Source organism: Lineus longissimus, chromosome 12 (assembly GCF_910592395.1).
Source record: "Lineus longissimus chromosome 12, tnLinLong1.2, whole genome shotgun sequence".
Taxonomy (NCBI): domain Eukaryota; kingdom Metazoa; phylum Nemertea; class Pilidiophora; order Heteronemertea; family Lineidae; genus Lineus; species Lineus longissimus.
This window is the reverse complement of record NC_088319.1, coordinates 5,967,911-5,991,571: the sequence shown is the minus strand read 5'-3', so window position 1 is coordinate 5,991,571 and position 23,661 is coordinate 5,967,911. Positions and strand designations below refer to the sequence as shown.

The 23,661-nt window shown below is 40.3% G+C and overlaps 1 protein-coding gene across 1 annotated transcript; it reads right to left on the bottom strand.

The window, feature by feature from the left end:
- Nucleotides 1–25: 25 nt before the first annotated feature.
- On the bottom strand, nt 26–22,518 carry LOC135497253 (uncharacterized). The gene is made up of 18 exons (XM_064787015.1): nt 22,458–22,518; nt 21,803–21,977; nt 20,538–20,811; nt 19,547–19,739; nt 18,837–19,054; nt 18,173–18,402; nt 17,406–17,559; nt 13,381–13,556; nt 11,633–11,785; nt 10,664–10,832; nt 10,154–10,292; nt 9,708–9,829; nt 8,424–8,563; nt 4,735–4,903; nt 3,883–4,083; nt 3,248–3,451; nt 1,003–1,779; nt 26–273 (listed from the first exon to the last, which is right to left on the bottom strand). The coding sequence occupies exons 1-18, from the start codon at nt 22,496–22,498 to the stop codon at nt 26–28; spliced, it is 3,783 nt and encodes a 1,260-aa protein (XP_064643085.1). The 5' UTR covers nt 22,499–22,518.
- Between the last annotated feature and the right edge of the window lie 1,143 nt (nt 22,519–23,661).

The window sequence follows — 23,661 nt, the reverse complement described above, 5'->3', positions numbered from 1 at the left end:
GCCGAGCATGCTGCACAACACTCTGTTACATGATCGTCAACTTGTACAGTTTTTGATCACCTTCATCTCCATCCCATAGGTACTCGAAGACATGTGGGGTCTTGTCGGCCTTGATTGCATCCGAGAGGAGAATCCTCCGGAGACCTGCAGCATTCCTGGCTATAACCGTGACAAAGATACTAGTGTCATGGACCAGCTTCACGTAAATCTTGGCAAACTTGTTTTGGCCAACAGTCTCGTAACCATATAGTCGTGCATCGCCCTTTCGTGTACCTAAAAGAAAGGAAAACTCGGATATTATATGATTTCTGTCAGACCTCGTGAGGTGGTAAGATCACAGAATTGACCGCAGGAGCAGATGAATGTTGAGATCTAACACTTGATGCTGATGCTAATGATAACCACAACGTATCATTTCATTTGTACCTAGTTAACTGGCTCCTACCAGCGCTGGATTACACAAAGAGCTGCCCTGATCATGAGGGCCTCCTTAAAAGAATATCTTGGGGACGTCTCCCCCGTTACGCACTTGAAGCCCTGGGGTCTCCATATAACCATATCTTAATCCGTCGAAGTACAAAAGAGAAGAACACTTTTTCTAGGTGGGATTGATCATTTAAAACAGCTATTCCGGTGTAACATCTGTGGTTGTTTCTCATGTGTCAGTGTTTCCAAACAATAGGCAGCTAGAGAGACCATGACTTTTCAATAGGGGGGATACACAGAAAAACTTGTCAATCTATTTTTGAGCGTTCCCAAACAATGAGGGGAAACACTCAAAAACAGAAACACTCAAAAACATTACACCGGCATTCGGGATTTCCATAAGTGAACATGCGGTGTTAAGGACAGCTAGAAACCATGACGAGTGTGTCGAGTGACAAGATATGTTGCTATTAATTGCTTAAAAGCTTTTCGAATTTCAAAATCTCCATTTAGAAATATGACAAAGCCGAACATCAATGTCCAGACTGTGCGGAGAGATTGCATCTATCAACTCACCGAGTGCCAGCTTATACTCAACAATCGGACTTTCTTTGTCTTCGAAATCCCAGGCAACTGTTAAAATATCCTCATCGACAGTAAATAGCATCGGAGTCTTAAAATCCTTCTTAATGTATTCGTCTGTCGATGGTGTAGCGCCAACTTGGATTTGTTGCACACTGACGTCATCAATCGCAAATCCATTCCTGTCGTTGGATGATATCGTGATGTCACCGGATAGAGACTTAGCGTAGAAATAGAAGACTTGTTTATTCCATGATGTCTGATGAGTATTGCCAATAACGTCATGGCGGTGGGTCTTATTTGTCTGGCTGAAGACGTACACATTTCCATCAGGTAAGCTGACCTGACCTTTGGTCGGACCTGGCGAATGTGATGGCTGAATATGACTGGTGTAAAACACTAAAATGTACTTTTCTCCGATAACCAACTCTTGCAGCGTTTGGTAAAGAGATCCATAGAGAATAAGAAAATGACGGCCATGCTTGGCAAGCGGTGCGTCATCAACAGTTATCATGGCGCTTTTCCCCCTGGTCTTGTTCATCCATCCAGTGGGTGTCGTAAAGTTAATCGGTTTGTTCAACGATGTGGCAGCTGCCATTTTGATGCCGGGACTAGCCTCGAAGGAGGGGTTGGTGACAATGTTGTCGCCAAATCTGAGCTTGGTAAGAATGGTCGGTGGTGTCGTGTCTAACATGACGCCATTAGACACAACAACACCCGACCGATGTCCTACTTCATCAACTGCATACACCTTGTTGTAGACCTTACCACCTGAAAGAACAAAAAGTTCTATCTGTTCTATCAACAGACTGAGGAATGCTATTGAATATACAGTCCAAATCTCAAAAGATGACATCTATCCTGCTTCGCGTCATGACGCGCAACGTACGAGCGAGTTGCGCGTCAATGACGCAGTAGTGACGCACTAATCTATATTTGTTTGGCGTAATTTATGCGCGACCTACGCGCTGGGTAGCGCGTCACTGACGCAAATTTAAAGGGTAACTCGTGTCAAATTTCACCATATAATGTTTTAGCTGTTTTTGACAAATGACTACGTCACTTTCACATAAATCGGTAAGGTTTTCGAATCGAAATGCACATTTTCTAGAAATTGATGGTTCAATCCCGCCCGGACGGCTCGCTTCGATGCCGTTTTCGTTGATGACGTCACAACATGAACATTTTCGCGGTCGCGGCGGTTTACATTCAGCGATTTTATAATAAATCTAATCAAAAATTGAAAATTTGAGCTTTACATTTGTGATCAACAATTAAAAACGGACGTATTTCCGCAAAGTTGTAAATCACATCATAGTATCACTTTAAGGATGACAATTGTGGTTTGGACTGTAATCGGTGTCAGAGAGTAGGGAGTATCGTCAGGTATGCCAATTTACCTGGTGACGTATACGGGGAAAGGTGTGATTGCGATCGTGATCGAAGGGAGCTGCAGGTAAGGGAGGACGTAGTGGACGATATTGTAACTTCAAATGTAGCACATACTGGAATATCTTGTGCTTTTCGTGTATTGACGGCAATGATAGAGGAGAAATTTCGTTGGGCGGTTTCAGTGTGTAGCCTAAAACTAAAAGCACTCTGGAGGATCAAAATCACAAACTCAGGGCATTGAGCGTACGTGCCAGATCCAAGTTTCGAGCCATTTCGTATTCATTGTAAGTGAGCTTTCGCAAATCTCCGAGACGTCAACGCAAACACCTGTCCCACTGTTCGACATCGTGATCAGAATGTTAAAAAATAGGATAGGCGTATCTTAATATGGTAGCATTTGCTGGAGCTATATGGACTGATTTACAGCACCAGGTCTCTGGCAAGACTGCGGGACTTATACAAAATATCGTAAAGCAAGCATGGAAAATAAATTATTTTCTCTTATTGCAGCGGCCTATCACACGGTACCTTGATTTGAAACATCAACTATCGTGTTGTCCAAGATCCCCGGATCCGAATGGATACATTCAATATCAAGAATGTTATCGCTTCTTTGAAGCAAGGCATAAAGCACAGCGCTGTTTTCCTTGTCGCACGATCGAGGTACTCGGAATAGGATAAAGCAGGAATACGAGATGTCTCAGAGTCTGTATCTGTCACATATTTCCCGGTGCTCAGGAGCGGGAACCGATACTAACAGATACAGAGGCAGAGGTTACATCGGAAGTTCTGAAGAAGATAGCATTCCAAAATATCACAACGAACAACATGAGCAATGGCATTATACCTGGTGTTAAAGCGGACTTAACGAGCCGGCTTGCCCGGGTCTTGAGTCCAACATTCATCCAGCCCATCACATCGCAATTATTAGCCGCTGGTGTTTTACCCGCGCACCACCAGTAGTGGGAAATGCCGGAGCCAAGATCTACAAAATCCCTCCAGTGGGCTGCTACAAGGTTAGTTCGGTTATGGTACTCCTCATCGTGCAGCCCTGCAATGCATATTTTTTGATTCGTATTACAGACCTGGTTTATCTCCCGCCATACAAATATTCCGCAATGGTCCATGTTTGATGTCTAATTTGATGTCTCCTATATACTCTACTTTCTCTACAGAAATAGACAGTCGGCCCAATATGACCCTTGTTGTGATGGAAAACATAGTAAATTAATCGTTGTGGGTGTTTCACAGTGAGAGATTCTGTGGTGAGAAACTTTAACATGTCCAACATACATTTTATTTCATTTGTGATGGGACGCATTCAAAAAGCTTCTCATGAAAAAAATTACATGTAGCTGAGTCGCATTTTGCACAACTTTGCATTTGCGATCGAAACTCACGTAAAAGTAGTCTGCAGCATTTATGTGCAGCAAATATAGCCAGTCACGCAAAATCATCGTAAATGCATCCAATACACCTTACCAAGTCCATCAGAGACTATGCCGCCCACAGGTGGATGCACATCTGCGATAACTCCGTCAGAATACCGCTCACTGCAGAGACCGGCCTTGTTGCAAGCCCTAACATTGTTGTAGTATCTCTTCCCCGGGATGATATTCGACCTGGTAAATTCAGCATGTGACGAGCTGGCGGATTGTTGCTGGAACCCAAGAACATCTTCACCTTGAAAAGGAGAGTATTCATGGCTTGGTAACTCAGATACAGGAGAAAACCAACAATAATGTTTTTACGGAAAATGCGACACATCTAACTAGAGAGTTTTTTCTGTACTGCTTATCAAATCTTGATATGGCCCCTTAAATCTAATCTCTGCCAAAGGTAATTTGCTGAAAAAACCACAAGTACTTCTGACACTGGATTGCAAAACACTCAAGGACATGTTATCACATTCTGAGCATGTTAATTCAGCAGTTGGATATGTGCTAGAGATGCGTAATATTTGTCAAAAAGGCAGAATTTCTGATGATTTCGTCTGAAAGGCATTCTTCCAAGAGACACACAACCAATCTCTATCAACACAGACACCGCTTTTAAACGGGAAGACCGAGAGCCTCATCACTTTTATAGTTTCGGTGAAAGCAAACAGTTGTGATATAGGAATACACTTCTGCAGAGTTTGATGAAAATCCCTGCATTGAATTTGTTTTAAATCAAGAACATGTATGTATTCAGAATTTACACATACCCTTTAGCAGATTTAATTGTGAACTGAGCCCGTAAGTACATCTGAGACGATAAGCTATGCAAAAGAACCTAGGACATAGTTCATCCAATTTTATTGCCGGGCGAGCTGCTATTAGTTCGCCAACTCACCACTAGGATAAGTGCCAAGAGATACGTAATATTTGTCAAAAAGGTTATCGCTTCTGTCCTGAAAGGCATTCTTCCAAGAGACGCAGAATCTATCGTTACTGCTGTAGAAATCAACATCCTTGGCTTGGGCGGTGCCTTTCTTTTGATCACCGATCTGACAATCCTTTACCTGAAATTGAGTATTAATGCTTCTTATAAAAGGCTTCTGATATAATCATGAATATATCGTCATTGATCTAAAGTTTATTTTTTACAAATTAACGTACTACCTTATACACACCATTTTTCTCAGATTCTAAGTCTGACAGCTTGGTGTAAAGCAGCGGGCGAACTTCGGTCCCACACTAAATCTTGATATTCTATATATAGCTTTTTCTCAAGGTAAAAATGAAATGGCCAGGGCCATTGTGCTCACCTGTCGATATGAAAGGGAGAGTATGAGGAAGAACTTGTCATTGTTAGGAGTTAATCATGCAATAGTTGTGGGATGGTGTGGTTTGTCTTGAAGAAGTGGAGTTAGTCGTATTGTTTTCCGCGTGCACATGTTACTGACGTTGGAATAAGTGAATCGTTATTTGTGGGAGAAGCTGAGAGATGTTTTCTGGCCAATTAAGACGGGTTTACATGTGTCTTAGCTATTCAGTGACTATGTGAAAATGAACTTAGTGAAAATGAACAACGCATTTACATTTTGTAAAACCTGCTGTCATTGGCCGAAATTTCAAATGAATGGGATGTACCTGTGGAATTGCGTGTGATTACGCTATCTTGAAAGGAGTATTTATCCTCGGCTTGCGATTAGAGAGAAATGTTGAAAAATATGATACAAGAACAATTGAAGCAAGGAATGCACAGTATAGAATATGATGTACTGAGTAACTAGGTAGCAGTTTGTATTCATTTTTGAGACAATAACATAGTTGCAAGACAGCCCTATAGTCGGATTCATAAGTAAATGTCACTGCCCTTTTGGGCCGCTGCGCAAAAACTACTTGGCCGATTTCTTCAAAGTTTGGTTTTTCTTGAATCTAATTTCGGGACCCAAGAGGATTTTTATATTTCAGTAACCATGGTTACGAAATAATTTTTTTTGTATGTATTGGTGTACATTGACATAGTGTATTGATTTTGACATTTTCTCCTCTGTACTGCTTATTTCTGGATGCATTATGCTGAAATGTTCAGGTTAATTTTTTTTCGTGTGTATCTTTAAAGCTGCTAAGTTTCATTTAGAACTAGCCATCAAAAAAATCGGGCCCTCCAGATTCCCCCAAAATGGCCAAAGGGCTCCAAAGTTGACCATTTTTTTCTTTATAATTTACAAATCTCTAACCTGGAAATTGTGTTGGGTCCCGAAATTAGATTCAAGAAAAACCAAACTTTGAGAAATCGACCCAATAGTTTTTGCACAGCGACCCAAAAGGGCAGTCAGTGACATTTACTTATGAATCCGACTATAGGCCTAACTATAAAAGCACTGATGACAGCTGTGCTACACTTTCATCATTATCATCATCTACTTTAGTCAACCAGCTCAGATGACCTTTCTTGGGGCAGTGATCGGTAACGGTGAACTCCTTCCGACCCAACAGGCAAATGTTACATTCGTGTCTCTGTGTATCATGGATTCATGTGTATACTAACACCGTTGTTGTGTTGACACACTGACTGACTCTTGACTGTGTACATTTCTGCAGCGACGAAAAACGATCACAAAAATGGTTCTTTTTAAGCACTCGTGACATGTTTACAAAAATTAAAGCAAGTGTTTTTAGTAGAGGTTTACCTAATGAGTAGCGTCTGGGTGATTATAAACCATTAACTTGCGTTTAAAAAGCCCACATTGTAACGAAAGGTTCCGGCTTGACGCTAATCTCCAATGACGGCAGCCACCATTTTGCCATACTCTCGAAACTTTGGGATCGTCAAATGCAATGGAAATCACATAATTTCTGACACACACTGCTACAATTCATCATTTTATTGTTCTTTCACAGTGTTATTACGCCACCCCGATTCGCAAGGCAGCTTGTACCAACTGGCTCTGCATTGACTATCCCCATTCCAAGCCGAAGAACAGTGTGACAAGTTTCTCATTTTACCTTCCAATCACAGTCAAAATTTTCTAAAACAACCGGCAATAAGGACAAACTAATAATCTCAAACCAATCACAAGAATGTAATCAACACATACGACCTCATCCGAAGAGCGGATGATTAAGTTTTAGCATTGATTCAAGGTAATTCCTTCTTCGTCTCGCTTCAAATTCATAAAATGGCTGTCTTCCATACTTGTAGTATGCAGATCTAGTGGCGCAGTACAACACTGCGCATCTGGGATACCCCGACGGATTGCCTCGAACCGCGAAATTCAAAACTGCTGGCAATGTGCCAACTGACATTTTTGCACAATACCGCCACCTAGTGATATGAAACGAAATTAATCTATTTAATATCGAAACCTCTTTATCAGGCCGACCTCTAAAACTTCATTTTTTTTAACCTTGACCTACTTATACCTGAATAGTAGGTCACACTGACCTAAATCTATGTCAACATGTAGAGATGCCCAATAGGTGTCTACATATCAAATTTAGCGAGTCTATGACCAATAGCAAAAAAACGTGCCATGATCAAAGAAATTTTAGAGTTCGACCTCTGTGACCTTGAAATAAAGGTCAAATCAAAAACCCGTGTGATATGTGATGTACCTTTATTAGATACCCCCACCATAAAATTTTCATCGCTCTAGCTTTAACCATAAGCTTCAAAATGACAAAAATAGGTTTTCAAAGAGCACCCCCTATATGGCAGACCAGCAGTCAAATTGCGCTGATTTTCATTCTGAAGGAAGGTCTTGCCTAGGGGTACCCACAAACCAAGTATGAACTTTCTGGGTCAAGCAGTTAAGAAACGTGCCACGATTTTGTCAAAAGTTAACGACGGACGACGACGACGACGACGACGACGACGGACGACGACGGACGCCAGACGCCGCGGTATCGTATTAGCTCACCTGACAGGTGAGCTAAAAAGGTTGTTCCTTTCGGCGAAGAGACACCACTACAATTTAAACTCCAGGTATAAATAAAACTCCACGTTTTGTTCAAAATGACTGGGAACGCAAATAACCTTTTCATATCTATCTTTCTGGAAGACATATGTGTATTGGTTAACCTTACTAACGGGCCGACAGAAGGATGTAAAAATTGACTCATTCCGTCAATTAAAAAAACGAAATATTACATAAAATGTTTTTTTATTGCTTTCTGATTGATGTGGATGTTTGCTGGCACGTGTAAAGAATAAAAAAGGATCAAGAAAGAGTCAGCTTTTTTGCAAAGCCATCCTTTTACAAAATTGTTTTTGGAACACCTTTTTCATAAGTTATCACAAACGACAGGGAATGAATCTGATTTCGGAGGACAGAATTTTTAAGGGCAAAATTTCACTTTTGATCGACAATTGAAAAGAACGTATTTTTCCAAAACGTTATCGGATAACCCGCTTGCATTCTGAGCATGCGTTTGAGTTAGCATGATCTACAGTTCTTATGTCTCTAGCTTGCTGAGTAAGTTAATGAGAGCAGATTATAAAAATGGACATTTAAGGCGATATGCACAGTACTTAGGAGAAAACTCGGTAAATACAGAAATAAAGTTGAATTCTATCATCAAAGAATAACTTACCGTGGCCGCCATTTTCTTCGACAGGCTTGGGGGTCGAAAGACTGGCCATACTCCATTTGACTTGAATATCTTATTCTCCGTCCGGTTGGTCCATGCTCTGACAAAGACACTGTACTTACTAGTTTCAAGCAGGTAGTTATCTGAATAAATGAAAAACAATTTATTCTATATAGCCCAGTTACACTGTAGTATAACCTCCCAGAAAGTGAAATTGAAGGAGAAAATACCCTTTAACCAAACATGGAATACTTCGCATGTCAAGTACTTTCTTCTTCTATGGGCTTGCCCATTCGATTTGATAACCTCATCCCAAAAGGCCTACGTATGTTTGGTAATGCATTACTTAGGTCCGTCTAGGATGCTACCATCGGAATGATAAAGAAAAAATACTGTTTAAATAGAACTTGGCCCCGGCATGGCATGACCTTCTATGTACATTGTACATCATTCTAAAATACCTGGATTTAGAACCGCACTTTATACAGTATAAATGCACTACGCGTAAACGAAGCCTCGTTTTGAATTCAGCGGTTATGGTTTTAGGAATTGATACCTCACTGGAGGTATTGGTTGTCTCACCCAAACCGCGAGGGTGGAGCTAAAATGTAGCAAGGTATAAAGCAAAGTAAATATTTTTGCTCCACCCGAGCGGTTTGGGTGAGGCAATCAATACCGACAGTGAAGTATCAATTTCTATTCTAAAACATCTCAAATTAAATATCGAATAATGTGGTTTTAAATGCCTTTTGAATTGTTTCAACAAGCGGTTTGGGTTGTCTCACCCTAACCTCTGTGGTGAAAACGAGGCTATATACATTATCCATTATGAAAATGAAATATTATCACTCGGGTGTTTTAGAATAAGCAACCATAACCACTTGGGTTGGTGCAAAGTGTGGAAGCTGTCAAAAAGCATTTAAAACCACATTTTTCGTTGTTACGATTGAATTCTACTACACTTACTGTGCAATGAGTGACTAAATGGTTGGTGTATCTAATAAGTCTCCATTACATATCACCCATGTTTTCAATTTAACCTACTATTCAAGGTCATAGGGCTCAAGCTCTTAAATTTCACTAATACGTGGCACGTTTTGTCATTCTTTGGTATATATACATGATACAGGCATATCAATATGGTAACAAAATTGAGGTTGAAAGAGACCTACCGGGTACTTTCCATGTTTTGTACATTGTACCCATGTATTTCAGCTGAGTGCCAGGCCCTTTGGCCTCTTGTTGATTGAATCCATTTGAAATACGATTGAATTCTGCTTCACTTACTGTGCCATGCTCTAGTGTCTATGGCTCTGAGACTGAGGCCCACATAACGCCAGATGATGTTATCCTTCGACGTTAAACCAGTTGGCTCGTCTTCTGATGTGAAACCAACAGCATAGTCATAACTGAAAATGTAAAGTGTCCTTTAAGTTTTGATATTTCTATTCGTTTAATGCTAGATATACTGGGCTAAGATTCGGCAGGATGAGCCTCGCAGGCAATTGCCCAGCAGACTTTTAAATATCTTTAGTTTGAACACTGCGAGCGAAAACCCTTGACGAACATATATCATGCTGAGAAATGGCTTGCTTATTATCACAAAAAAACCTCCTACATTCAGAATTAGAACTACATGTATTAAGTGCAAATCAATCTAACAAATAACTAGTGAAACATTCTTTTTCAATCCATACTTGAATGTATGTATGAGCTTATTTAAAACAACATACCCGATGGGTTTGACCGTGGACGTAGGGTCGACCCGCCACTCTGCTGCCAGCATGCAGGTCGAAGGACTGTAATCGGCGTCCAATGGCGATACATTTTCCCGTATATCGATGATGTCGTAAACGGCTAGTTCGAGTCCATCTAAAACAATCATTTAAGCTAATGTTAACTATTTTAACCGTATATCTGGTGATTATATCTTAATAGCCCTATTTTCGTCCAGCCAGAATTGTGAAGAGGCTTGGTAATAGACATACTTAAATCTGTTATTGACATTATACATGTACTAGTATCATATTTGTCATTCAGCTTGAATTGATAAGAAGAAATTACTTTGGCTCACTAAACCCTCAAGCTTAACCATGGCATTTTGAAACTTGATGAACTTAAAACAACGAACTTCCTTTGTCTACCATTTAAAGTTGAAATAATCACCGAATATCTTTAGGGGTAAGTTGTTTATTACAAGCGCCAATTACGAATGGATAATGGAAAAGGTCTGCAAAACTAACCTGGTGATTTACTGGGGCAATTGTTCATTGACCTTCCACATCGAGCATTTTGTGGCGAACATATGCAATGACCTTCACACAATTCGCGTTCACATCGTCTCCTTAAGGCCACACCTCCACCACTCAGCAGCCTTAACTTTTTCTGTAAAACAGCACTCGACAGGCCCACCTGAAAGGTAACAGAAATTTCCGTCCAGTTGGTCAGTATTCACTCTTTTTAAGGGCCACTACAGGCAGCTGCTATAGGTAGGCAAGATAAAGTTACACAATGCCGCTAATAACGGATTATCTCCCATTTCACAGTACGGCTATGGCTGGCGCGAGTGGACAGAATTCAAAATTATGCCATAACATATATCTGAATTTTGGTGTGGCATAATTATACGAATCAGAAATTGGCAATCGTTTTATATATGGTGCGGCATAAATCGCACTTCCGTCCTCCACAATTCTTATTTCACGAGATCCGAGGTTTTGATTGGTTGATATATGATGCACCACAATTCCGATTTATGCCGTGGAATAATTCAGAATTCTGTCCACTCGCGCCAGGCATATACGGCAAGACTATTCACGCTTGTACAATGAATATATTTAGTGGTGAATCGAACATCACCCAGTGCCATCAGTGCATATAATAGTCATCCAAAGATGCCAATTTAACGCCGCTGCTTCTGCCTATAGTCCCCCTTGAACAGCAGTAGACAAATATATCCTTATGTATATAGTAAATGTGTAGGGTTGCATTATCATTTGTATCATTTGTAAACGGAGCATATTAATGTACAAGTCCCTGGAACGCACGCTTGCACAAGTAGTAGATCGTTAGATTGTTAGCTCTAATGGAATTAAGAAACTGAACCAAACGCCAGAAGATTAATAATGACAAGATTAAGATATCGTGCAGAGCCGCGCGGTAAGAACTCCGCACAAACACCAACAACAGGTTGGCCGTAATCATTATCTTACCCCGTTAATGCCAACAACAGATATATAGACGTCCATTTCGGCTTTCAGATTGTTGGCAACTACGTCATCTTTAAGTACCATTCTCTGAATAGATCCTTCGTGTTGCCTTAACCATGGGGATGGACCGTGGTTAAAACGAACATATTTTCCTTTCTGAATAAAGAGAAACAGCAGATTAGAAGAACCGAAAATAATGATGATTATATAATAGGCTACCTTTTACCACCCACTATAACGTCTTAGTTGCGTCCTCAGCTAACCTCATGACGTCGAGGGGCGTCATTACAACGTTTCCTTGATGTTCGGACCATTCGTATTGTGTTAGTTGAAGACACCGACTTTGAGAATGAAGGAAAAAGACAACCAAGCTGTAAACCAAAAAACATAATTCACCAAAGATTGTGACATTTAAATTTCGAAAAAAGGCCTAGCATGGGCTATATATGTCGTAATTTTGGGGTAGTAACGCATATTATCTGGCTTTCTCAACAAATTCAATTTCATCACCTGTGGTAAAACGGCTAACACTCTCTAAGTAAACATCTCACGAATATTCTGCAGGTTCGAAAGTCTTCCTTGGAAACTACCTGTTTCATATCTAAAGTCATTTAAAGGTCCGTGCGTGGGATAGCTTTTGAGTGAAAAGCATTGGGAGTGCAAACCTCCTTCTATGAAAATTCATCACTTTCACAAAACATGCATTTTCAGATTCCCTAAGGATCATATGTATCTCCAAGAGATTAAAAGTGTAATCAGCTATTTAGCATCATTCGTCAGCTTCAACTGATACAAGTTACTTTAGATTTGACTTGGGTCTTTACTGGCAAAATTTTCTTACATAAAATATATACAAGATTGATTTTATATAAATTTTACATAAATGCTATATAAAAACAAGTATAAATTAATCTATACTTGATAAAAATTATGGAAGTGACTACTTGGCAAGCCCGGCTTACCAAACAGCGATTTTTTCTTGTCCTGAATGGAGAGCCGAACTCATTAATATTAAAGTAAAGTCTCCAGCTCGCCAAACAGGGTAGATTTTTTACCTGTCTGGCAAGCCCAGCTGGCCGAACAGGGTGGCTTTTTAGTGCTGTTTGGCAAGCGGCTCTCCAAACAGGACAAAAAAAGATGCCTGTTCGGCGAGCGGCTTGCCAAATAGACCCGGCCAAAAATTATATAAGATCAAGATTTAGCTTTATAAAAGCTACATCGTAACAGAACTGTTATCAATTTTACATGAAAATGTTTGTTCAGATTTTATATAAAATTTATAAAACATACATTTTATATAAAAACTTCAATATTGTTCATATAGCAGATTTTATATAAAATTAATAAAACATAAATTTTATATAAAAATGTCTATATAGTTCATATATCAGAGATTTTATATCAAATTTATGTTTATTAATTTGATTAAATATATGAATTAAATGTTTACATAAAATTTATATGAAATTCTTGTTTATTTACTCGCAAAATTTTACCTGTGATATATGCCGTTTTCAATAATTTTGAGATAGGCCTAATAATCAGGCAGTAACACGTCGTGATTCCTATAGAAATACCGTACTGAAAACATTAATTAATTCAACATGAAAAGTAACTGAAAAAATGGAACCATTGGAAATCCTTTCGAATTTCACGAGCGTGAATAAGTCGGGCACGCATGACATACAACCAGTCTCACCCATTACCCTATTTAGAGCATCATACAGTCAGGCCTACATTCACAAACTCACCGTTAAATCATTTCCTCCGTACGTCGTCCCAACACTGACGTCATAATATTTGATTCCAGAATGGAGATCGGTAAATCCAAGTACGGCCAAGGTTAATGAGTTTGATGTCCAGCTCCAATGACCTTGTTCTTCACGCTTGAGTTGTGATGCATGCGCTGTGTCTATGGCAAGCATCCCTGGAAACATTGAATAATAATCATAGTGTGAATTATTAGATTAAAACAACCACATCCAATAATTCTATTTATCACTTTTCTTATGATGATAGTTTTTTTCTTCTCTTCTGGGTGCAATGGCTTGATCATAGATCCATTCCAGCAGCCTCATTTCGGGCTTTTTATTAACCGCGAGATGAGAAAACGCGAAATCATTAGTAATCATTATTTTCACCCGCAAAACTTTCTACTTCCCTGGACAATGACAATCACCATTTCTGATGCTGCTGTCCACTTCTCCAGTCAATGATAGTAGGGCCGAAGACAATACAAAGGCTACATGCAACTGCATGGTCATCTTGACCACAAAGGTTTTTGCAAATTATCAAGATATACTGTGAGTATAATACCGCGAGGTTCAGTATGCTGTATCTATCAAGGTTTATTACCCCGCTACGCCTGGCGGCACAGGTCACCATACACATGATTGACCGATAACACAGGGTAGTATGTAAACACTGAAACGATTCATAAGAAACAGGTCAAACGAAACGAGTCAAATAAATGGTCAAAACGTGAAATTGAAAATGCACTATGTGGATGTGTCGTTTTTCAAGGATCTGTTTTGTATTTTTACCGCATAAAAGCCACAGAAATTCAAACAGAAAGCGATTAATTTTTTGGAAGTGACTATTTGGCAAGCCCGGTGTAGAAGTCTAAAATGTCCTAGGATAAAATGTCCGGGAACAAAGGATTCTATTATGCGCTGAGCTATTGACGGTCATTGCCTCTATAGAACCATATGCCATAATCTGTCAGAATACAATAGGCCCGAACACTTTTTCTAGGGGGGACACTTTTTACTTTTACACCGGCATACCAAACAGTGACTTTTTCTTGTCCTGAATGGAGAGCCGAACTCATTAATATTAAAGTCAAGTCTCCAGCTCGCCAAACAGGGTAGATTTTTTACCTGTTTGGTAAGCCCGGCTGGCCGAACAGGGTGGCTTTTTAGTACTGTTTGGCAAGCGGCTCTCCAAACAGGACAAAAAAAGATGCCTGTTAGGCGAGCGGCTTGCCAAATAGACCCGGCCTAATTATAAATAGATTTACCACAGTCCGTTCAGCTCTTTCACAATTTAGATAAACCTGTATTTCCTCACGTAACCTCATACCCTGCCCCAATATTTAGCGCTATCGTATACTTTAACGACAATAACGACGATTTATTGGAACACGTTGAATTAAACATGTCCAATTTTGCCTTGAACTCTTTCGAACGTAGCACTCAGACAGGGAGCATCAGCAGATCAGAGGTCATAGCATTGTTCATGCTATTCCGCATTTCATCTGGCATTTCCCTGCCCTAATTGGCCGCCATTATTGTCGAATGTGCTGGATCCACTCATTTCATTATTACAAGATGTTCAAAGCATATATTGATGCGAAACTTTAAGACATGATAAGGGTGGTTCATTCAAACATTTCAATTGTAATTGTTTAATTTTAAACGCCATAACCTTTTGTTATTTCGTCCCCAAAGTAAGTAAGAATCTGTGGCCGCGGCCATTTTCAGTTCAATTACAATGCGCGATCGCAATGCATAATGTACAGTGATTCGCCAACATGGAAGCCAATTCGGGCAGAGATAATATTTTGAATATTAACTCTGCTTTTGGAGATTGGCACGGGGACGAGGCCGATTTATTTATTGCGCTGAAAATGTGGAATGCCAAGGCGGGTCGCCGTGTTGCAAACAATTTACCAAATTCATCGCCTAAAAATCGATCCAGACTATCATCGTGCGCAAACAGAATTATTGTAATCATTATAACAGATCATGAGTATAATTAGTCAGTAATATTCATTCTTATGCCATATTTTTATTTTTGACTCGTTTCGTTTGACCTGTTTCTTTTGAAACGTTTCATGCACCTCGTGAACGTCTGGTCATCCCTAAAAATAGCACGGGATAGTCTGACCATCGAAACAAGGCTATAAATTAGGTAAATTCCACACATCGCACAGCAGAGTCTATCTCAATGGGCCAATCAAAACAAGGATAGCTCCCTTCTACAGCCTCGACGCAAGGACCCAACAAGCCGCGTAGCGGGGAAAATAACGAAGCTGGCGAAACATTTATAACGGGTCACCGTGATCTCATTATGGACTTATAGCGCGATTATGGGGTTGTAACAATTTTGCTGTATATTGTCACGAGGAAAGAAAAGCACGCGACCTAACGACAACCTATTCATGTAAAGTGATAATTAGAAGGTATATAGTTCAGGAAATGTTAATAAATAATCGTTCCTTATCGTCTTTTGAGAGCATTTTTGTAAAAAGTATATGCCTACGTCACAGAGTCTCTGCGCAATGGTAATTTTTATCACAGTAGTCTCGCGCAGCCAGACGTTCTTCACTTATTATTCCGCATCTCGCGGTTTATAATAATCCCTCGTTTCGGTTCAATTATTTGGACAACTCACATGCACGGTTTGCTGGGTAGAAAGCTTCCATCCAAGCGGAGCAGTGAGCAACTCCTGCTCACCACTGTGCGCGACATACTATCAAAGCGACGTTCATAATGGAAAGAAGGTAACCGGAAAAACGCCGACCGACCGACCGACCGACTGACCGACTGATCTGCGAACCAACCGTCATATGCAGTATCCCTTTCGCTTTCTATAGCACATGTATCTGTGTAGTGCCCAGCGCAATGGACGTGATGGAGTCCGACGTGTCTGACAGCAGCATCTCCAGTCAATTATACCGGGAAAACGAGCCCACGCGGTAAGGAACTGATAACGATACTCTAAAGATATGCTTTGTCTACATGGTCGGTGGATATAAAAACATGATTTGGGCCTAATCTATGCACTGTAGTTTTTCTACTCGAGTGTCTCGACCGATGCAATGCATGAACTGCAACGCGCAATATGCATTTGTTGTCATTTGAACAGCGCACGTGCGCTTGTTTACAATTTCATTTCACATGACCTGCTGCTGTCCGACACGTCGGACTCCATCATGTCCATTGCGCTGGGCACTACACAGATACATGTGCTATAGAGTAGCGAAAGGGATACTGCATATGACGGTAGGTTGGCAGGTCAGTCGGTCGGTCGGTCGGTCGGCGTTTTTCCGGTTACCTGGAAAGAACGTACACGCACACGGATTAAGACCAACTTATCGAAATTTGTTGGTTTTATTTCCAAAGTACACCCCATGATACCAAATAAGTCATTTGAACTGAGTTATTTGTTAATCTACTGCAAGTGCAAAAGAAATGCCGCTAAAAAGCCTACCTTAAGCTCTAAACCCCCAAAGATAAAGGAGACTACTAAGTACATAAGGCATCTAGTAACACGTACACACGCCAAGTGATCGGCTCATCTGCATATTCTGTGCGGACCAACAGCCAAATAATGTGAACGACCAAGGCAAGTATTTTGAAATTTCTCTTTAAACCTTAATTTTTTTAAGAAATATTTTCAAGCACCGTATTTATATAACAAATGTATACTTTTAAATGTGAAATTTTAAAATTATTCTTTGTATGAAGCGAAAAAAATGAGTGCTCAAAAATGATCATTCTTTCACCAGCATGAATATTTGGCTGGATGTTATTGCTTGAAAAAGGCCTTTGTTTATCATATCACGGTTAACTGCGATGACAGGTCCTTTCAGAGATTTTTAATGATTGTGAGAAACGAGATTTTAGTGGGCGAAAACCAAGCAACAGCCAATAGGAGTGATAGGCTTTGAACAGAATTTGGTACCTAGTACTAGATATTGTGATCTGGTATTGCTTCCGCACTCCTAGCATTTATTCATTCGTTGGCATTAATGTGAAGAGAGCAGGCTTACCAGTCAAAGGCGGCGAGTTGTCAACAAGAATCTTTTCGCTTTTGCTTGTTGCACAAAGTTCCGCAAGATTACAGGCAGTAACAGAAGCAGAGTACCAGGTTCCATCGTACAGTTTCACGTTAGTAGCGTAGTAGTAGCTGACCGTGCTCCCTAACTGCAAGGCAAAACTTTGAAATGTTCTGCAAAAATCACATAAACTTTAAAGGCCAGTTCGCAATGCAGTCGAACCTCTCTATTAAGGACGCCCTCGGGACTGACAAGTGATGTCCTTAATAGAGAGGTGTCCTGATTAGGGAGGTCAAATTGAATGGAACGACCTAATTTGGAACCAAAACTAGTGTCCCTCTATCAATTTTTAGGTAATCTTGTGTCCCCCACCTTCCCACGTCGAGAATCCCGGTAAGATTCTTCCAAGATTTCGGTTAATTAGATCTCAGCCACTTTTGTACCCATGCATGTGCAGTGTTCACAATATTTGTTTAACATTCTGGTTTCATATATTTTTTAAGCAGAATTTTTGAAGATAAGATTGGCACTGACGAAGATCCTTGCGAAGAATTGTATATATAAATACCCCCCCCCCCCCCCTCCTCTGATACTATATTTTGCACACTGTCCATGAGTCATTCTCCCAGGTTTGATTTGGATTTCTGAGTCTGGTGAATTTCGTGTGACTAAAAAAAGTATATAACAATGTTTTGTCTTTCTTCTATAAGATCTCATTACAATGCATGTACATTTTTCTGACAACTGGATGGTCGCAGTACCTTAACAGTTGGCATGTCCTTCCTGTGATATACATCCGCCCACAAATGGAAATGCTGTGACTTTATCGGGGCACCAGTACTTTCAACCGTCCACGAGAATCCCATCACTGTGCTGAATACTTGAGTATTTCTGTAGATCGATCCCTTGGTTCCAATATGAGTGGGCGGTGTCACCTTTGGGACTTGAGTCACCACTTTAAAGCCATCAGATGTTGCAGTATTTGATAGACCTAAACATCAAGTAAAATACGGGGTGAAAAGTATCACCAATTACAACAAAGATACTATAAACAAACATGTGGAATTCACTTTGATTACGCGTATGTAATAATATATAAGGGTCCTGGCAAACAACATATAACGTCCTCTCCAGTATAAACCATGGCTCAGATCGTTCTGACGTGCAGCCCTTCGTATACTGTATGCTATAACCGACCAAAGATGACGATCTTGAAATTAGCCTCATAAGATCACTTCCAGATTATGCACAAAAAAATGTAGCTACCGTTTTAAATGGTAAGAAAAGCATTCTCGTATTGTGTTGGTGTAAATAATAGGCCTACTACAGGATGGCCCAGATATATTTTCCCTCACACATTGGATACACAATAGAATTCTATTGTGTAGGGGGAAATAATTCTGGGCCACCCTGTAGTATACTCACCCAGTGGATTAGTGGCTTTTACTGTGGTGTAGATGACTCTGTCTGGGGTCAGCATGACGCCACCAGGTAATCTTAACCTGAACGCCATCTCTGTGTGGTGAAGGCGTTCTTCCTTCATGATATCATCGCCACCAGGGGTTGTGCCAACCCACCAACTGTAGTATGAGATACCGCTCTGAGGATCAATGAAACCCCACCATTTAGCTCCGACAGAAGCTCTGAAGTAAAAACACGACTTATTCTTGTAACCTCCTTACATAGTGTGATGGCGTGGTCCGGCACACCAAAAGATATTGGTATCATAAATGACAATGACGATGAGTTGAGTATAGTCTCATCTGAAACCTTTTGATAGAAGCAAACGTTTTTTAAGTGAGCGATTTAAAAAAAATTCTTAAATATATCTTTGAGTTAAGGCTTTGGAATTAATGAATTGATATTATTTAATTTTTAACGGAATTGTGCGCAGTAATTATTTGTGCGATTATCGCTAAAAAGATCGCTAGTCGACAGGTGAAATCATCTGCCACAACGATCTGCAATAAAATCAAACAATTTCGATATTTTTCGCATGTTGTGTCGTTGCCTTCTTCTTGCAGCAGACACCTGTTAGACTGTAGTGATCGTCGTCAAATATGATACAAATCGCATGTCACTGTGTTAAAACTCGCTAGTCTAGGGTCTGCTGAAAGTTTCAACGAACAAAATACCTTGAATTCTGGTAATCAATATCAAAGAGGCCAACACCATCGTGTACCAATCCGCTAATAGGTGGCGAACTATCTATCAGGACACCATCTGACGAGGCACTGGAGCACAACCCTACGCCATTGCATGCAGTGACTGTGACGTAGTAGGTCAGACCTTGACGCAACGCTACCCCAAATTTGTCTGCTACAGCATCTGAAAATGAAGCGGCCATTAGGTTTCCTGCTAACACATAATCTCCTCAAGGGTGAATCATTCTAAAACAATCGAGTGTGAATATTTCATTTTCATAATGGATAATGTATATAGCCTCGTTTTCACCACAGAGGTTTGGGTGCGACAACCCAAACCGCTTGGGTTGGTGCAAAATGTGGAAGCATTTCAAGAGCATTTAAAACCACATTATTCGAATTTAAATTCGGGGTGTTTTAGAATAGAAATTAATACCACACTGTCAGTATTGATTGTCTCACCTAAGCCGCTCGGGTGGAGTTAAGATATTGGCCAAAACCTCGGCTACGCCTCGTTTTTCATACCGCCGTTGGTAAAGGGTTGGTTAAAGGGTTGCAACACAATAGAAACAAGGCCCTCCCATTACAGTGTTGGAGGAGTACAATCGGATAAAAATAACAATGTGGCCTTATCCCCCTCAAAATGAACTAACCTTTTGTATGTTTCTTTTGTGTCATCATTTCCTCTTCTGTTAAGCACGTATTTTTCTTAGGCAAACCGATACCTTAGCCATCGTGACTAGAGCTGTCATTTTCTGTTCAAATTATTCTGACAACAGTGTGAAGAAGTGAAGCCGTTTATGGAATCTTTCCTCGCATCGTTGGTTTTTATTAGATTGTTATCTCAGCGGGGCAAATGGAGTGGTTGACGAGGTTGATAAACTGTTCACAACATGTGTCATAGAAATGCTATGCAATATTTTTTAAAAACACGATCGTTCGATTGCCCTTGAAAGAAACTCCATTGTTGCTTGTCTCTTACCTGTGTTCGTTCCTACGGGATGGTCCTTGAAAACGTCTCCACAGCCAGCACAACTGCCCACCGACCAACTGTAGGAGACTATGCCAGAATGCGGGTCATTGAATTCCCAGTGAGCCCATATATGACCATCATCTTCTTGATGGTTTCGGTCCTTGCGGTCTGCTGTGGCGCTGCCTCGTATCCCGTCGTGTACGAATCCACAGACAGGTGGGGAGTTGTCACATAAAAATGGCCAACCCGTGGCAAGAGAAGAAAGGCCTGCTTTGTTATGCGCCTTTAGGATGATGAGAAATTATGTATATGTATGATAATAAAAAAATTATTATTCAGTCCGTGAATTTGTTTTCCGCCGGTCAAGTCAGGAACAGTGTGATAATTCAGATCGATTTAGATTTTTTCCCATTTAATGCGCAATTTGATGACGGAAACTAAAACTACAGAGTGGAAGGATGATAGACAGCTTGCTAATAATGCCCTTAATAATGATGCCTTTGATTCTTTAAAATGATTTTGTGGCGAACAGTAACAACATCATGTGTCATAATGTATCGAATCCTTGACAAAGAAATGTATTTCAGGTGCCGCCCACATGTAGTTCGCCGAACAAGGGAGGTACAGTCCTTCCAGAAAGTAAATGTCCACAGTTTATTTTAATATCACAGAGATAGAATAAGATAATTTAATGCGGTTTTTAGAAGAGAACGATATATGTAGTTGGTCATGAATCAGATGTATTTGGACCCAGCTAATCTTGTCTCTTCATTATGTAACAGGCAATTTGAAAATGTCCAAAAGTCACTTTTTATTTATTTTTGTTCTTTTTCACAATGTATGGGTGAACAATGATGCAACAAAGGTTTTTTTTGCTTTCATTGCTAGAAAATTCCTGCTTTTTTTTTCATGTTGAAGATTAGTTTTAGCTCGCTACAGGTGATTGTTTTTTTTCAGACAGCTGGTGACCTTTAAGAACACCCCTCATAGTCAGCAATGCAGTAAGTCAGGGTCTTTATGGCCAACTCAGCTCATACATGAAGGATTGGGGGTCTTTATCAAAGGTAATAGAAGATATTAAAAAAGTTACATAAAAATCCTAAGCAAAGATGTACACTTGTCATGACTATCGAACACACTCTATGGATTTTCAAGTACCAAAAAATGATGGTCATGAAGCACAGTTCATGCATGGGCAACTCGCGCAACTCGCGCGTACGTTGCATCAGAAAGAATGTCCATTGTTACTTGGACTGGAGATAAATATCTCTTACCTTGACAGACAACCAATACACGTGGCCCTCCTGCATATCAAGCTTGCTAATGGAAGTTCCAAGTGTCTGAGTGGTCCTTGTCGGAGGCATGATGTCAGCGTAACCTGGTTGTGATCCAACTGACCATTCATAATGGGATATCACTGTCTCTTTGTCATAGAAGATATCCTCCCAACTGAAAGATTGAAACATACTCTAAAACACTCGTTGCACTGTGATCATGCATTTTCGAAAATGGTCCTTGAGACCTAAGAACCTAAGGCCAAGGGAACAAGTTGTTGAAGTTAGTAAACTGTTTTGTTATAATCTTGACTTATACATACAATGTACTAATTAATGTATTGACATTTGCCACTTTCCTAAAACAGGGACTTCCGCTCCGGTTCGGCAAACGAGGTGACATTTGCAATTGCTTTCGACGCAAAAAGCGCTGATATTAGTCATCTGATCGGTCATTCCGGATTGGAAGTCCCGATTTCCTGCTTGTAGGAGGCTGCGAATTAGATATGCTCAAAATTATAAATAAGGACACGTCCTCCATAATTATGTGACTCATTTTGAAGAAACAGGCCCAGAAAACACATTTTGCCATTCTGACAAAAATCAGAATGGTTCAGAAGCTTCTTTGTAAGAGTGTGATTTCAATTTATTTTACCTTGCCGAGACGACTCCATTTGTTGAGTGGTGGTGCTGCATACTGATATTTGTTTTGAGAGGAGGGGTAGTGTCAACTGTAGCAGCAGCACTGGTCGCCGTTGCTGTCTGATTAACGTAGTCAGTTCCTGAAATATATAGGAATAATCATTGAATGTTTAGCAGACAAGAATAAACCATCGGTATCATCAGCGTAGCTAGCGGTAGGGCAGGGGAGCAGACGCCCTCCTCCCCCTGCAGAAAAAATGCATTGTTTACCATAATTTTGGCAGACAAATTCAGTATCAGTGTAATTTTTTTACCCCCTCCCCTGAGCCTTTTGGCGCCCCCCCCCCCTCCCCGCCCCCAACCAAAAAGCTTTATCTACGCCCCACAGAATAAACATTTGCCAAATGGTTACGGTGGCAACAGATTTAAACCGACCCTTAGATATCTGTAACAGTTCACATACACTCATGCGCTCGTATTTTACCGATCACTTGAGGGAACCGTTAGTTATTCACCAAACAAAACACAATAACATACCTCGAATTGTTACATAATAGGCGTGACCGTCTTCGAGGTTAAGTCCATGCAATAGATGGTGGTTCGTCATCCCGATATTCGTGAACTTAACAACATCATCTTTCCCTGGCAGGGAACCTGCAATTACAAATGATATTTTGTGTCATGAGGATCGAAATTACTCTGATTATTCTGTTCAATAATTTGATGTATTCAGTACAACGAATGTATTGGATGTATTCATAACAATCGATGCTGACCTTACGAATATTTTCTCAAGGCCACGTGACATGTAGGTGATTCATGGCAGCTAGGTGCAACAGTTTTTAATATCCAGGGATATTGTATACGAAGTACAAATAATTGTATGCGCTTCCATGGGTCTCTCTCTACAGAGTGGCCAAGAAAACATTTCCCTTGACAATAAAATTATACATGTATTGTGTATCCATTGTGTGAGGGAAACGTTTTCTGGGCCACCCTGTACAATATCATACCGTATTGTGTCACCATACAATAGGAAATGACACATTTTCGGGGGAGGGGGATTCAAGACTGTTACCTTGGTCTAAATCCTACAGCTCAGATATGCCAACCCATGCAGTAACAGCTTATGCTAACGTATCTTTCATATTCATTCCCCAGAGCTATCAATCACATCACATATTTTTTTTGTTTCAACACTAATGATTAAAAAGTAT